Here is a 17,401-nt window from a genome sequence, read left to right as displayed (position 1 = left end):
AAAAAGCAGACAAATACCACAGCTTACTATAGAAGGGCTCTCCTATATTTCTTTCACAGCAGAGTTTACTTAATGGTATTTGCCTATATATATTTGCCAATGGGCATTTGGATGAAGCAACAAAACTTTATTATAAACCACTTGCTACTCATGTGGCTGCTGCAGGAGAGGTGAATTTTTCATTCTGCCTGATAGAAAAGGACAGCAGGTGTTGAGGGTGAGGCAGATGAAAACTGTATTTGCCACCCACCATGATATCTTGTATCTTCTTCCAGACATGGCTAACTATCCATAAACTGCAATTAATGATGTTTTATCAGCCCATCAACTATATACATGCATTTCCATTACACTAGTGCAATTATTTAATGCAACCTTTTGAATAAAGTCTCCAACTTACCATATGACTATTCAGGAAGAAGAGAAGCAAAATAAAGAGAGGAAAAAAAAGAAAAAAAAAAAAAAAGTAAAAAAAAAAAGTATAGGCGGATGGGAGGGCTAAAGAAGCCACCTAGGGAGTTAAAAACAAACAAAAAACCTTCTCCCTCTCTCCTCAGGAAAAGAGAAAACAAGCCAGTGATGTTTCCAGACTGTAAACTACACAAAGTTAATTTCCAAGTGTTCTTACATCTTCTATTTCTTACAAATAAAATTGTAAGACTTGGCATGGCCTTGCAGGTTTTCAAAGGTTACTTCTGTAACTCCTACTGTATTAGCCATGAAGAAAGAAGGCTGGGAGATTTGTATTGGTATTGCTCTTACTTGCTCATCTTTTTCTCTGAGAAGGAAACTGGTGTGGGGTTCATTGCAACTTGAAGTTTCTGCTAAGTCAAGTGGTCTCTAACGCCTTTCTTCCCCACCCACGAGGAACAAGAGGATGCCAGGAGAGGGTTGCTGGGTAGGATGGCAGTTGTGTCTGCATGTTGTGTGGCTGGCTGTGGATTGGGACACCTGTAGTAGGTTGGAGCATCCTGTGAGACGAGCACTCAGGCACCGTTAACTGCAACAGAACCCCAATGTACATACCACCAAGCTACCCAGCCAAACAGCGCACCTGTGTGCAGGACCATGAACAGTTGTTAACCCCATCTTCTGGAAGGTGTTTTATCCAGAATTGAAGGGGAAAAAAAAAACACAAACAAACAAAAAAAAAATCACAAAGAAGTTCCTAAGATAACAACACCCACAGCTCATCTGCTAATATATAAATGTTTAATGGTAAAATCACTAATATTGAGCCAGCCCTGGTTTATCATGCTGGGGATGCATGTGATGGCAGCAGTGTGTGAGTGAGAATTGCTGCGACAGGCAGAAGTGTGATCTTTTCACAAGTGGACATGTGGATGCAGCAGGACACACATGGCAGGCTGGGAAGCGTGTACGTGCATGTGCATGTACCTGGAAGGCTGTAGAGCCAATGCCCACACATGCTTTCTAACCCAAATTAAAGCACATCTCCAGACATGTCTTTTAACCCCTTAGACATCTGTGTGCTTGTGCACTCGGGGTAGGTGTTGCAAACCAGCATTAATGAGTTATGTCAGGGATGTGGGTGATGATCAGATGTCCTTGGACAACAACTTTTAGCAATAGCTGAAATCAATAAATCCAGGTTGTGGACTCTTCAGCTTTTATTAATATCCAGTGAGATCTGTTGGCTTAAAGTTAACGCGTAAAAGCCTGAAAAGTAATTTTCCCATATTCACCTCTTTTTTAATGTCCATCCCATGCTAAAATAAAAACACAGCAGGAGACATTTGTCTTCCACACAAAATCATACAAAAAGTCTCTTTTTATTAAATATACATTATTTACAGTTTAAGTCTTTCTTCTGTACAACAGTAACCATAGAAAACAAAAGAAGCTAAGGCTAAATTTTTTCAATCCCCGAACAGTGTATTAAGACGTTACATTGTCTACAAAACTGACGCGGACTGAGGCAACGTCCTGTGGAATTCTCTTTAGAAAACCAGATAGTGAAAGGGGAATCATCTAAATCTCCATTTTACTTTTTACTGTAACTGAGAGACTCTTGCATTACCCTTGGACAGAACATTAAAAGAAAAAAAAAATCTTTGCTACTGAAATGAGCAGTGTTCTGAGAGATTTATTTAATGTAATTTAAGTAGAACAAAGTAAAACGAATGATGCAGGGCTCCTCCCTAGAAGGGCCAATTTTTAATTATTATAAATATTTAATCTCAGCTAGATTTCAGCCTGTGAAGCCTTTTTTTTTTTTTTTTTTTTTTCCCCTTTATAGGGTGCATTCATTTTTCAAGTAGGATACAGCAACCCACAGTCCACCAAGAGGTGTATTCCATTAAAAATGCATAAAATCCTCTTAAAATCAATGTGTTGGCTCCCAAGTTGGTTGATAACAGCCCTACTCACATTTCCAGAAACTTGTGAAGGTGACTTAAAACATGACATGGGCTTAAGTGTAGCCGAAGTTCATTGCCTTATACTGAGTTTTATCCACAGTTCTGCTAGAAGACACACATAATTGCAGTGAATGCAACTCTTGTTGACAGCAGTAGGGGATGACGAATATAAGGTCCTGACTTGAATTCATATATGTCAGGCTCAGTTTGCAGGAGATCATCACTGCCCTTGCCTTGGGTGATCTAAGGCTAAATTCATCTGTGAAGTATCTAGATTGACCTCAACAGGATTACCACCAGATTTGAAGCTGGCTCTGTTTCTTTCACAAAGTGGGTTTCAAAGCAGGTCATGTGTAATGATGTTTAGCTTCTTCCTATCATTTACATATAATGGTCTACGTCAAATATTTCATTTGCAAAACTCACAGAGATTTATATGGTTAGATATCTGAAATATATATATATATATATATATATATATATATATATATATATACCTCCTTGCTCTTCTAACCTCTGTCTGAAAGTTCATGGAGTGGGCTCAGGTATCCGAATACTCCTCTGTGTTGTAAGGGGCTGCAGCCAACTGTGTCTAAGCTTTAACTCAGAAGTGATCAGCTTTCCTTCTTAATAGGTGTGCTCAGCATTGGCAGCAATGACAAAAATGTCAGAAAATGGTTTGCCTAAACAATGCAAGAAGAAATTCTAATGGTCTGTGGCATGCAAAATAATAAATAATTTCCCATGCAGAAATTGTATCAGATGGACTTTCGTTAGAGTTGTGGGACTGAAATCCACAAAAAGAGGAATGACTGGCATATCAAGAAGCAAATGGTGTTGGGATATAAACAGCAATCAGTAATTTTACAAGAAAGCTGCCACAAGCATCCAAAGTGAGAGAGAGACAAGGAAGAGGATAGCCTCTAAGCAAATACCATTCTTTGGATCATCTGTTGTACCCATTAAATGATCGTTTGAGGGCAATAATCCCAAATTCTTCTCTGAAGCAGCTGGGAGAGCACCAGTGATTTAACTGGGGAGATTCAGATTAATACGATTTAGAGGTGGTTTGAAATTCTCTCCCATGATTGAAGCACATCTCTGATACTTTGCAGATCATCAGGACAATTCAGGTTATGTTTTGGCCAGATAATTGGTAACCCAATTTATGGCACAAATATATTGTGGAAACGGATCTGAAACCCTCATATCCACCCAAGGATTACCATACATGGGTTCAAACAGCTTTACCTTTCTGAGAGCATTCCTCTCATGCACTGCCTCGCTGTGTAATCTGGCGAGGTAATGTCCCCATTCCCCCTTACAGGTCACCATCCCGAGATGACTACATCTCCATGGTGGAGAGCAGTCTCACAGCTGAACACCCAGATGACATTTTGATATTCATGCCATTTCTTCATATTTCTGGTTTCTGTGACTGCCAGGAGAAAAATCATAACCTTAGCATAATAACACAAGTTCTTCTATCTCCTACCACCAATTTGATAGACCCACATGTTAAAGAAAAAAAGGAGAGAAACAGGAAAGAAACCAGAGGTGAACTAGATATGGAGTGAGTGTCAATATAAATTGTTGCCTTAATCCTTCCTTAGCTCGGCTTGTAGACTCAGTACATTACAAACAACAAACAACGAGCTTACAAATTGCAATAGTTCACCAGAAAGTGTGTTTTTTCCAGTTTTTGTTTTTGTCAGAGTAACTTAGTGCAAAAGATCACAAAAATAAGGACCAATAGATAGAAATATCCAAAAATCCAAAATCCTATAGGCATGGCTCAAAGTAAACAATCAAAGAGAAAAACAAAACAAAACAAAACAAAATAAAACAAAAAAAAACTTTCAGTCCTAAAAGAAGTGTGTTTAGAAGTTTCATATACAGAAGGAGCACAGAGAGGGGGGCAACCCAAATCAAAAGGGGATGTGGAGAGCTTTTCACTGCAAAAGGGAGCACAGCAAAGTTCAGATCCAAAAGAAACAAAATATGTTTTGAAGCTGTGTGGCTGCAACAGTAACTTTTCAAGAAAACCCCAAAGGACTTGGTGCAACTCTAACTGTAGTCAACAAAGAGGCCTCCCACCAACCTCAAAAGACTGGATAAAGCCATATTTTGGCAGGGATGTAACTATACTGCTTGGCTTGTTTGATAAGTAAGCATTGCAAAACTGCATGAAAGCTTTGAAATAGCACTTATCTCAGAGAGCCTCACAAGGTCTCAGCTTCTGTACAACTCTTTTACAAAGTGTTGCTTTTGGAAAAATAAATAATAATAATAATATAATGACCCTTTGTGTCTGTGCAGTGCAAAACAATACTTGAAACTCATCTTCTTCAGTGTAGGCTTAGTGTAGGTGAAAACAAGAAACAACAATGTCATGAGACGGTGGAGTACAAAGGAGTCAAATCCTGCCTCCTCGTAGACTCTGCTAACCCAGGGTAAAGGACGCACTTCAAAAAGTTGGCTTACACTGATGGAAAGGAAGGTTGATTTTGTTCTGAAGATGGGATTTTTCAAGGATTCACCTCATTTAGAAGTTAGGGCTTCTGGATGGGCACTCGATGTAATTTGAAAAACCAACAGGTATCAGTAAATATCTGCTTGGGTCTAGTAGATACAAGACATGAGAGGCAGGAGACTTGCATCCTTACTGGAGCTGCAAAGGAAATCCAGTTTATCTCAAACGGCACCAGACCCATGGGTAGAAAGGCAACTAAGGGGGTCTAGGTTAGCTTTAGATTACAAAATCTGTGTAGATCCGTCTACATGTATACTTTTTGTCAAAGCTCCCCCACTCCCACAGGTCAATGAATGGATCCTGTATTTTGAATAGATCAGAGATCTATTCTCTCTAAACTCCACAGATTACTGACTGGTTGGTCACTGACTCAAAAGGGTGCTTTGATGTGATTTTCAGCTATAAGTAGACATGCATTTCTTAAGCAGAGATGACTAGTGTAATTCTAGTTGCTAGGATGTTCCTTCCTCAATTCCAACTGGCACCTCTGAAAGTAACGTATCTTGTAAGCCCTGTGCAGATATGTCTACTGGAGTTGCAAACACAGTGTGAGATTCCTCTATGTAGATAAACATTGCTATAAGCAGCTAGCATATTGCCTGGAGCTCTATAATCAATAGAGAGAAAGATGCACCTCTTGAGAGTGATTCATTTCATCTTAAAGGATGTCTGAGCTGTTTGCCCTGTCCTCACAGACCAAAGGACAGGACTGAATGACAAGTGTGAAACAGGTAGCTTGTAAAACCAAATGCAAAACAAAACAAAATGAAAGGACTCAAAAAATAAATAAAATAATCTTCAAGTGCTTTGTGGTCTAGGGCTCAATCTTACGTGCAGCAAAATCAATAGTGGACTTCATTATGAGAAGATTCATATCCCCTCACCCTAGCGAAACCATATGATGTATTGATTGTTCCTCACCCAATATGTGAAATGTGATCAGCTAAATGCTAATATAGACAAGCACCTCATTAAAATACAGGTTTGGCCTACACTGTAAAAACTTAATGACTACTAAATAGGATTGGTTCAGTCTGGCTAGATCAGATTAAAATAAAGCAGAGAAAATGCACCTCATGCTTGAATCTTGGCCATCAGTTTTAACTGAAACATCAAGGAAAAGTTGTGATTGAAAATGATCTTAGCACGGCTCTAAGTTGCTTTTTTTCACAGCTACTTTCACCCAGATGAGAATCCTGGTTTAGCCAATGCAGGTTAAAAGCCTGTCCTTTGTTTGCCTTTGTTTTTCATTGTAAACATACTTTAAGGGCCATACCGTGACAAAAAAAAAAAAAAAAAAAAAAATCTCAGAGCAAAAAAGACACATAACTCCAAGTGAAATTAATTTCAAACAAGTGCTCATCCTGTTTAGTCACTTTAGCATTGATATACATCCTCAGGAGACTAAATTCCTTCGAAAGGCAATGCTTCACTTAGGTGGCAGCCTATATGTCTCAAAAGCTAGTATTAGGGTTTACTTTATATAGTAGGTTTTAGATACTTCTTAATTAGAAAAATATTAATGTCCTGATTTAGAAGACAGTATTTTAAATCATGAGCTCCTACAAATGTGTTCTTTTGCTCAGACCTGTATCATATAAATATTCACATTCATTGCATCCATAGGCATAGATGCATGTGCTTCTTTATACCTATGCATGCACTTATGTACGTGCAGTTCTTTCTTTTTATAGAAACATACCAACACAGCTAAATTTAAGTTTTGATTATTATTTTTTTTCCATCCTGGACTATAATTAATGAAGGTAAGGAAAAATAAAGAAACCACTTACATTGTTTTGCCAGGTCTGTGATTGCACATGACTTGCCACCTGGTCCAGGACTGAGCCACCATGCTGTATCTGAAATGATTGCAGCAAGGCTGCATTTGGTGATGGGAACTTGATCCTCCATAAGAAAGTTCAGCATTTTGCAGAATCAGATTCTGAGGTGGCTGAAAGTGATTTAGTCACTTGACAAATGAGAGGACTATGCTTCCTTGCTTAGTCTCTTTTCTCCAGCTACTGCAATGTTTGAGTAGCTTTGCACTTTATATCTGCACTTTGTAGTACTGTTATTCCTACAAGCTAGCACGCAGCAAAGCAGATGAATGATTTGTGTCTATTAGTTTGGCCAGACAAAAACACACCTGTTGGCTTTCCCCTTCTTCCTATTCCATTTTTAATAAAGCTAACTAGATGCATTAGGTCTTCAGAGATTTCTTATGCAGAGGTCATTTCAAATAAGATGACCCAAACAATGGCACAGGGGCTCATGGGCTTGCTCATTCCTCCCCTCTCTCAATGAAAGACAAAGCAGCTTTATCTAGGAAAAGAAAGGACGGAAAAAGAAGAAAGAATTGCTTTGCCAGGATTTTGCAGTGAAGAATAAAGCAACATAAAGGGAACACAGCCAATGAGTCCATGATTAGACATCTCATCATACAGAAACACACTCAAATAATCATATATTATAAAAACATCCAGAATGAGACAAAAAGGTTGCTGTCAATTATGCTCGAGGAAGAATGACATCAATACTAATTTCAACATAGCTGGCTTTGTGAAATTGCTTTGTTAGACTTCTGGTTATGGGGCAGGTCTCATATATTCCTCTTCATATAAGAACAATACCAACCCAAGATTACTTTCTCTTCACTGTAGTCTACTTCTCATAAGTCTTCAAAAAGAAGCAACACATAATCACCACTTTCAACCTGTCATTTACTAATTTCTTTTTATTTGACCCCTCCATCCATTAAAAATAACCTGCTACATAACTCTGTGATCAGTGTATTGATTGGAGGGAAAAAAAAAAAAGACATTGCACGTGTAATCTCATCAATAAGTTGCTGTTGGTCATTACAGCAATACAGTGTTGCTTTGATTTTGATCTATGTGAAAAGGATCAGTACGTGGACAACCTGGGATGACTGTAGAATGATGTAGGGGACAAGAAAAAAAGAGATTCAGGTGCACAATAATTCTCCTGAATGTATTAGCATCCAAAGAATACTGCAATAAGTAGGAAAAAGCAGTCCTGTGAAGGAAGTATGTTACACAGACACAAGCAGGGTATAAAAACCCCACTTAGGTGGGACTTCTCCATTTCTTAGCCTTACAGTTACTGTGACTGAAAAGATTTTTCAGGCTTGTATTGAAATCCATGCAGTGCAAGTAAAATGAGCAGGATTTGAGTCTTCAGTATTGTTTTCAATCAGGAAAGGACAGAAGACTTGAATTAATCTTCACCACCATTTCTCTTAAGTGCAGTATTTTGGATTTTTTTTTTCTTTTCTTTTTTTCTTTCTTTTTTCTTTTTTTTTTTTTTCACAGCATTCCATGATGTTCTTCCTTGTACACAGGGTTCATTAAATATTAACCTTTTTTAACATGACATTAGACCTCTCTCTATTTAGCTTTGGAGAAGATATTCCAATTCCTACAAACAAGAAATACCAGTCAATCTTTCATGCAGTTTTGGTTGTGTGTTTTTCTAAGAAGTTGGAATTTTATTATTAATATTATTATATTTTTATAACTGGCAGAAGGTGCATCTCATGTTTAAGACTGAACTTTTTATTTCTTATGTATTTTTTTCTTTTCCAAAGCGGCAACAGTGTTTAACCTCAGCGCATGATAATCCTCCATATGGCATGAACATATGCTGCATTTCTAACATTTCAGACAAATATAGTGCACCTAAGTCCTAGCAGCTTCCTAAAACCCTTGGAGATTCAAGCTACTAATTTCCATGCTTCATCTAGAGTTATGCTAGAGTATGTTGGGTCTATAAAGCCAGCCTTATGAGATGGAGATGAAAGAGGCATATGGGAATGACATTTATTGTTGATATATATTGTTGGAAAAGTATTGGTAAGCCTAAAAGTTACAGTAAAAGGACAGGAGGCTGGGGGAAGGAGCCTAACAAGAAAGACACGTTTTATTTTTCATTACCTCACACCAGCTTCTCAACTGGTATAAATTAATGTAACACCACTGAAATCAATAGATATATATATATCAATTCATATCATTTGAGAATTTGGCTGGTTCTTTATGATTGTTGTAAATGAGCCTGTAAAATAAGTCTGGTGTTTTGGTCTCATTCTTTCCCTCTATCCTGTCCCAGTATCTGCAGAGCTACGTATTCAGCTACTTTACCTCTACTTTACAAAGTCCAGCTCTAGTGTAAAAGTGATTAATTAAATGGTCCAAGAGAAAAAATAGAAGTAAAAGTAGGGCCTTTGAAACATCCAGGAACTCAAAGAAGAAACCAGGTGCGCATGTGGATCTTATTCTGTGTAGTGTGGGATAACACGTCTCTTGAGCTGCAGAAGTAAACTGTGACTGCCAGGTTCTTGTGCAGAGAATGAGGCACTGTGATTGTTGTCAGTGTTTCCTGTGCAGGGTGGTCTTTCCCAAATGAAAAAAAAAAAAAAAGGTACGCAAAAAAATAATGTTAAAAAGAAAAGAAAAAAAAGAGAGGGAAAAGGAAGGAAAGGAAAGGGAAGGAGGTTGGTTAGGGGAATAAGAGTAAGAAGAAATTGCATTGTCCATCAAATGAAATATTCCCGTTTGCACTCGCTCACTGTGTTCTGCAAGTCAATGTCAGCTTTAAAAGAGCTCTCAAGATTTTCTGGGTGTTCCTTCTCCTTTGTCTGGCTATTTCGATGTGCCTGTTTGTGTTGATAGAGGAATCTGCTCATGATGGCGATGATGCAAAAGATGATGAATATCACAACTGCTATTACACCTGAAGAGGGGTAAAAAAGGAAGGATAGAAAGGGTAAAATATAAAACCAAAAGACTTAATTATGTCAAAAATACATCACCATTGCAAATCACCTAATGGATATGATATAGCAGCTCTTCTCAGTCTGTACCACCAGTCTGTCTCTATCACGCCCTCCCTGATAGTCTTTATTGCTATTTTGTCACTTCAGGTGAGACTTAAAGCAGCAAGCATCAATGTAATTGACCTTTCAATTTGAGTCAAATTCTGCCTTCACTGGTAGTAAAGTTGGTTCAGTGTGTTTGTTTATTAAAAAAATAAAAGACAGAAAAAAATCTGTATGCTCAAACAAATTCCTGCCCCGTCATATTTTCTTCTGTGTTATCTCTGAAACCTTGCATGAGCCTTGTACACTTAGCTTTATAGCTTCTAGATATTATCAAAGACAGCTCCCTACAGGGTGTCCTATAAAATAAACAGAGATAAATTGCCTTCCAGGTTGTTAAAGGAAAATGAAAACCCTACATGAAGCTATAAAGACAACTTTCCCCAGTATATAAATGCTTCCATATGACCTAGCAAGTTCCACAACATCAACTTGCAAATCAAGAGCTCAAGAAGTAGAGAATGTGTGAATACTCTGTTGAGGCTCTCATCAGAGTAGTGTGTAAAGCAATTACCAGTTACCTTGGTTGGTACCCAATACCATGTATACCAATACCAAGCCCAGCACTATGGCCTTAGTTCATAATACAGGTACCTATCCAGGTAAATTGATATAGATGTGTGCTAATAAATTGAGAAAATACTAGACCTGCATCAGATCACAAAAACTAGCTGAATTGGATTTTATGGGGCCCAAATTTAAAGTTACCTAGATACTTGCCATGACAGAATTACATTTCAATTTTAATTTTTAAAAATGAAGTTACCTCCAATAACAGCAGAATCACTTCTGACAGCATTGGTGAGAGGCTCCCTTTCATCTGTCTTCCCAAAAGGATCTGCAGTTGGTTAAACATAACAAGACTTATTTTCTATATCAACTACATTAATTTTCACTGTAGTTTAGACAGAAGTGTCCTTTTACCCTCATGAATTGTAATGTGTTTTCAAAAGATGTGATTTGGGGGACTGAAGAATCAAGAAGCTCTCTGAAAAATAAAGTGAGTTTGCAGGAAAATTTTCTTCTATGTGTCCAAGAGCAAAGTCTGTTAAGGATGTATTTAAAAGGAAACAGAAAGACTCACAACTACTCTAACATCTGAAAGTGTTTTCTCAGTTTATCTGTAGAGGAATCACAGAGAGACATTCAAACTAGACTTTTTTTTTTTTTTTTTTCTTTCTTAGTACCTAAGAAACAATATCAGAAAGAAGCAAAAGGAAAGCTAGACAGATATAGACCTGACCTACATTTGTAGGTGAAGATATACAAGTCAAATTCAATCCCATAAAGAGAAGCAGTCTCTGCTTGGAACAATATCTTGTAAGGGATGTTTTCCTCTCCATTGCAGAAATGCAGTGGTCAAATGGAATTCAAAACAGAGAGGGGTCATAAATGAATTCCTATATTTAAAAACTCCTAGATGTTGAAGCTCTCTTCTAACTTTTCTATAAATGACTGCTGTCAAAAACAGTGGGCCAAAATGTCTATATGCATTGGAGTTTCAAATTCAGATTCAAAACTGAGAGGTTAAGCAGTCTCTGAAGTCAGTGGAGTTACGGCACCGTATCTACTTTTGCCCTTTTTGTACTTTTGTACATTTTCTTCCACCTCTTTTTTTTTTTTTTTTTTTCCCTTTTATTTATTTGTTTGTTTGTTTGTTTGTTTTCTTTCAGCTCACCGTCTCCTTTAAAGAGACAATTTGTGTTTCTCTCCTTTGCATACCTCCAGGTTACCACTCAGTGCATGTACTTTGGAGTTAGGGATGACTCTCTCTGCTATGTATTGTATTTCTTTGTCAAACTGATCTTTCCAATACAAATGTAAGCCTGATTGAGAAACTCAGAGTATTGCAAGGTTTATTGCAACTGAACATTGCCTTAGAACCTGACAAAGTCACATTTAGGTACTTCATCATCCAATAAGATATTTTTTAAATAAACACACAGCTATTTTGTATTTGTGTATCACGAGGTGCTGAGTTTGTAAAGATGGTGGCTTTGGGTTGTTTAAGACCATAATGAGGGTACTTTTTTCCCTTATTCTCCTCCAACATTCATATGAGCCCCAAAGACATGCAGAAGGCATCAGTTTCAAAGAGGCTACTGTGGGATTTAGAGGTGGAAGGATTTCTCATCAAACAAATTCATTCTAAACAGTCAGGGTTCATTCTATCTGCAGTTCATTGTCTGAGCTACAGGCACAAAAAGGACTTTGGGTGTCAACTGAATATCTACAGTACAACTCTAGCATACCCACAATCACCATCAATGTAATTGCTAATTTTGACATATTTGGACACTCAAGTTGAGACCTATTTACAATGTGTCCCTTGTTTGGATATTAGGTGCTTATAGTGATGTTGCCAAGCAAGAAATAGTCATGGTAATGCTTATGAAGCATTACCATGACTACTATTATTATGACTTATTTACTATATTCGTGGGATTGGAACAGGGATAAAAATTGTTCTTTTACACATAAGTACAGATAAAGTATATTTTCTGTTCAAGTCCTCAAATGTCTCCAGTGAAATTAATGACAATAAATATACACATCTGCTGAATTGTCAGTCCTACTGTAACTGAAGAAATATCTCTAACTGATATTTGGTGTGTGATATTAGTCAAGTAGAGCCATGAAAGACTATTAACCATGAATGGAAAAGTGAAATTAAATATCTACCTTAAAAACATATCAGATGTAATTCATGCCAAAAAGGTACATAAGTTCTGATTCTACATGTTATCAAAGCTCCATTGTTTTTTGGTGACTGTTACCAGAATTTAAGCACTGAGAAGAAACCAAAGCAAATGTTGCAAATTATTTTCAGAATGGGAGTCAACAGGCATAGGTCTTAAGAATTATGTTTTGACTGACAAATAAAATCAAGATACAAGGAGATAAGTGTTTTTTACAGGGGAGCAGATGGCATGTGACAGCTGAACCATTCCCAGTGGGAACACAATAAACTGTGAAGCCGAGGAAAAGCAACACTTTGTCTCATAAGAGAATTTTTCAGGACATCCTCCTACTTTTAGATATAACTGATGACATTACTGTGAGTCATAAAGTCACAGTATTGATGAAGTTGGAAGACCCCTCTGGAATTCATCTAGTTCAAACCCCTACTCAGAACTGGGTCTGTTACAACAGTTTCCCATGGCTGTATCCATTTGGGTTTTGAAAATACCACCCAAGGACAGAGACTCCACAACCTCTCTGGACCTACTGTCTTCGCTAAATTTTCCTGCCCATCAGGATGAACCATTCTTGATCTTGGAGAAGGTGATCCTTGTAAATCAAACAGCTGTCCTGGATCCCTCTTCTCAGCATCCCAGTATCTCATGAGATTCTTCCAAGCAGGTCCCTCTCCTGAATTTTGGGATTGAAGTCATAACTACTTTTTTCTTTTTTTTTCTTTCCTTACTTTAATCTCATAGCTGCTACAGCCAAGGCTGCCTATGGCTCATCTACTGTTCTTCTTCATGAGGAAATATCAGGTTCAGCAGAACAAGCACAATGAGACAGGGACTTGTACCATCTAGGTCGCCTTTCAGAAGCAAAAATATTTCTATCTTTGGTATTTTTACTTTAACTGTATGAAGACCTGGGCTGACAAACAGTTCAGAATTCCACCATTCTCACAGATGCATCTGCTGTGGCATTTCCAGTATTTTAATACACTAAAACAAATAGTACAGTCAGAGTCCAACATCTTTATGCCATCAGTGTAGAGCTTAGAATGCCAATATCTCTACATGTATCTCAGCAAGGAATAAGGCGATTTCCACATCTTTGTTAAATATCAAAATCACAATGTCAGCTTTCATTTTGTGTTTCATAATCAAAAACCATGTTCATGGATAACTGAGCCACAAGTGACTACATTTTATTCAGCATCTGTTACCTATGGGACTTTCTTGAAGTCAATAAATATTCTTGTCTGAAGGAGAGAGCTTCAATTGTTTTCAGCTTATAAATATAGAAAGTTTTAGTTTGTTTTTTGTTTGTTTCCCACACATTTACATTGAGATTTCCTAAAGGTCATTTTTGTTGCATCTGTACACTAGAAAACTGACACAGACTTGTAGAGTCAACTTTGAGTTCTATTTTTCTTCTCAGACATACAATAATGATAAATCGGGAAGTGATGAATTGAGATATAAGTGGCTGAAAGTTAATCCTTAACTATCTTCTTTTTATTAAAATGTATCCTTCCCACGCATAAATGTAATTCTCAAGTACATCTATACAAAGAATAATTTGCTATAGATGGAGGTTTTTTTTGTTTGTTTAAAGAATCTACCACCCAGTGTTCTTACTATAGCATATAAAGTCTTCAGAACTAACTTGTTCTAAAGATCTTATTCAGGCTTTAATCAAGACCAATGTGAATAGTGAGGCAGTACTGTCATTTAATGTATCATATTGAGAAGAAAATGTATTTTAAAGCACAGAGAGGGTAAAATATGTTTGGGCTTTTATAATAATTCTACATTTCTGATGTAACAGTACTTAACCTTGACATTAAAGTGCAGCTGATTATAAGATTTAAATATATAAGTGCAAAGATGCCAAATTTTGCTCTGTGTTCTGTCCTGCAGTTCTGAGTCTCAGGTTTTACCAACTTCTAAAGTTCAGAAATACTAAATCATCAAGAGGACAGATTACAGGGCAAGGAGTTAATATTCTCAGTATTATCACACATACAGTATTTACATTTTTTGTGTGCTTCAACGCAGGTACTTTAGACAATTCTGGGTGGAGAAAATAAAGTTGGGGGCAGGAGGGAGAGAAGTGCACGCACACACACTGCCAGCCGCTCTCCACAGAGTAATCAGCAGCTTTTATCCTTATGCAGAATGCTAATAGCAACCTTTTTTTTTTTTTTTTTTTTTTTTTTTTTTTTTTTTCTCCCCATTGACTATCTTAGGCAGAGGCTGCAGGAAATGGAGATTTGATGCAAGTACAAATGTAAAAAGAATCATATTATGATATATAACAGAGGTTTATTAGTTAGTAAAAGAGAAAGTGGCTTCAGAGGTCAAGGGGCAAAAAACAGCTCTTAATTTATACCACTTTCTGGTCATTAGGAATTCTGCTACATGCAGTGGTGACTAAAGCAGCAACTTGATTGCCCCTGTTTAGTGGTGACAATGCTCCCAGCTGCTCTGAGACTCCTTCTCTGCATACAAATTCACATATGCAAAATTCTTAAGATTCCCAGAGGGCAGTTTCAGGATTGAAAGACATAAACGAACTGTTGGAATCATCTTACTGGCACTGATCAAGTACTGCTCCTTCCCTTTAGCCTGAGAGAATAAATTACAAGCATTCAATGGAGGTGATGTGTATGTGTCAAGGGGCTCATACAAAGAGGCTTTGCTCCTTTCTGCTAGGGTGGGAACAGATCTGACTAGTTTGTCATATGATTCTTACTGCTGATCACAACCGGGATATGAAATCTGTGTAACATTTATGTTTTCCTTTGAGATCTGTGACACTGGAGCTATCTAGAGTGGACGGGAATGTCAAATCAGACAATAATTCAGATGCTGTTTCCACTATGGTGGTGAGAATTTTTTATTTGTTATAGGTATGTTTTAGTACAATGCCCTTTAAAGTGGCATTGGCTAATCCTAAGGCCCATCCTTAACACTCCTGATTCTGAGAGAAAAGTCAGCTTCACAGTTCCAATGTTTATAACACTCTCGCAATTGCATTACAGCAAAAATGAAAGAAACCTCACAACCTGGTATTCTTTAATTTTCCCATTCCCCTCTTGGCAGGTCATACCTGACGAGGAATATATTGTGGTTGCTGTGTTCACATCAGTTTCCATCAGGGATGCACAGCTGGATTCAGTCAAGGAGCCCTTGACAGTCACAGGAGCAATGCTGGGATGGCGTAAGGCAGCTTTCAGGGGAGCAATGTGGTTATACCGAACAGAGGACAGGCAGCCAGTGAATCCATAGGCATTTGCCTTTGAGACTTCAGGGTCCAGTGACAAACTATCTGCAGCACAACAGAAAATCAGTCTGGGGATTGTCTGTTTTAGGAAGACACATTAAAAAATTAATTCTCTTATTGTTTTACCTACTGTTTTACTTCTCTGTATTCAATTTCAATTGTTCAGGTTCTCTTTAAGCAGTCCACAAGTCCTCCCTGGCATGACCCACAAGGTTACCATCACCAGTGTTTTCTCTACAATGCTACTTACTTACTTACTATCAAGTCGGCTTGGACAAAAAAAAATAAAATTAAAAAATACAGCATTGTGTTATCCATATCCTTATCCATTTTTCCTGCTGTCTTAACAATACCTAACATATTATAGGTGCTAATCAGCACAACAATAATTATAAACAGCAAAAATAACAACACTGACTATCACAGGATCCTGGGGGTGATCTTCAACATTTTTGCATCTGTTAATAACACCATGTTCACAGATGTGTCTTTCTACTTCCTCCACTCTTTTCACAAAGGATCCTGCTCTCCATTGTCTATTATATAATGCTTCATGTGGTCCAGTATTGATAGGTTCCTAGTAAAGACTTCCACTCTTCTTCAGACATCTATTTTTTATTTTTTCCAATCCATGTAATTATGTTGTTAGCATTAACACTTCTTATTTTTATAATAGAGTTGCTAGGAATCCTCCTGATTATGAGCTAGGCTGTCACTCTGCCAGGCCTATTCTACTCATAAAATTCAAAACTATACTTCATTTAAGTCAAAACCAGTATCCCCATGCTCTTTTCCAGCCAGAAGATGAGATGGTGCAATTAATGTATGTGTCTGCCTGTGTTCATTTCACAAAGAGAAAGCAAATTCAACGACGTGTTTTTTATTTAGTTCTAAATGTTTTAATATCAATGTTTTGAAAAGTCAGTGAAGGACGGTGAAGCCATCTTCTCTTTCCTCCAAGCTCTCATTTATTTACTTTCCAGAAATTGAAATTCATACTGCTCAGAGGTCTGTAGCATGATGTGCTTTGGTATCAAGGTCAATCAAACAAAATAAGACAAAAACCACAAATGCACATAAAAATAGTATCAATAGTTATTCAAAGTCTTCAAATTTACTTGTTAATGAAAAACAAACAAACAAACAAACAAACAAAACAAAACAAAAAAACAACTAGCATTCAAAACTTTGGAAATAGTTCCAATGATATTAGAAAATAAGGATTCTCAGCTTTTCAAGTTTATTTTCATAGCTTCAAAGAGTAAGATAGTAAAATTTAAAGTAGGTTCCAGTTTTCCTACCATCATTCCAATACAATGATTTAAAAGCTCTCAGCCAAAGGAATTTAGGAAAAAAAGTACAACTTCTCTTATATCTTTGTAACTGACTTTTCTACCAGAAAGACATATACATATTTTATGTATAAGAAAATACCAAGACTTCTCAAAACAAGCACAAATCACAGGTTAATTTTGGCACTAAGGATCTGAGTCCATAATATCATGCAGTCAGAGGGAATAAACCAAGAAAGATTTAGTAATTATGTTTGAAGGTTTTCATAGAAATATAATTTGGAAGAGTTTGGCCATTTTTTCCCAGGGGTCTTATAGGAGACCC

At 37.2% G+C, this 17,401-nt stretch overlaps 1 protein-coding gene across 1 annotated transcript in view; it reads right to left on the bottom strand.

Moving 5' to 3' along the window:
* Positions 1–2,163: 2,163 nt before the first annotated feature.
* Positions 2,164–17,401, bottom strand: part of CNTNAP5 (contactin associated protein family member 5) — a 293,099-nt gene continuing 277,861 nt past the window's right edge. The window contains exons 23-25 of the mRNA XM_084523263.1: positions 15,611–15,829; positions 10,581–10,652; positions 2,164–9,669 (exon numbers count right to left, since the gene is read on the bottom strand). Coding sequence (XP_084379389.1) covers positions 9,473–9,669; positions 10,581–10,652; positions 15,611–15,829 — 488 coding nt within the window. The 3' untranslated portion in view covers positions 2,164–9,472. The remainder of the gene's footprint in view (positions 9,670–10,580; positions 10,653–15,610; positions 15,830–17,401) is intronic.

Source organism: Aythya ferina (assembly GCF_964211825.1).
Source record: "Aythya ferina genome assembly, chromosome: 6".
In the NCBI taxonomy this organism is placed as follows: domain Eukaryota; kingdom Metazoa; phylum Chordata; class Aves; order Anseriformes; family Anatidae; genus Aythya; species Aythya ferina.
The sequence above is the reverse complement of the archived record's forward strand: the minus strand, read 5'-3'. Positions and strand labels throughout refer to the sequence as shown.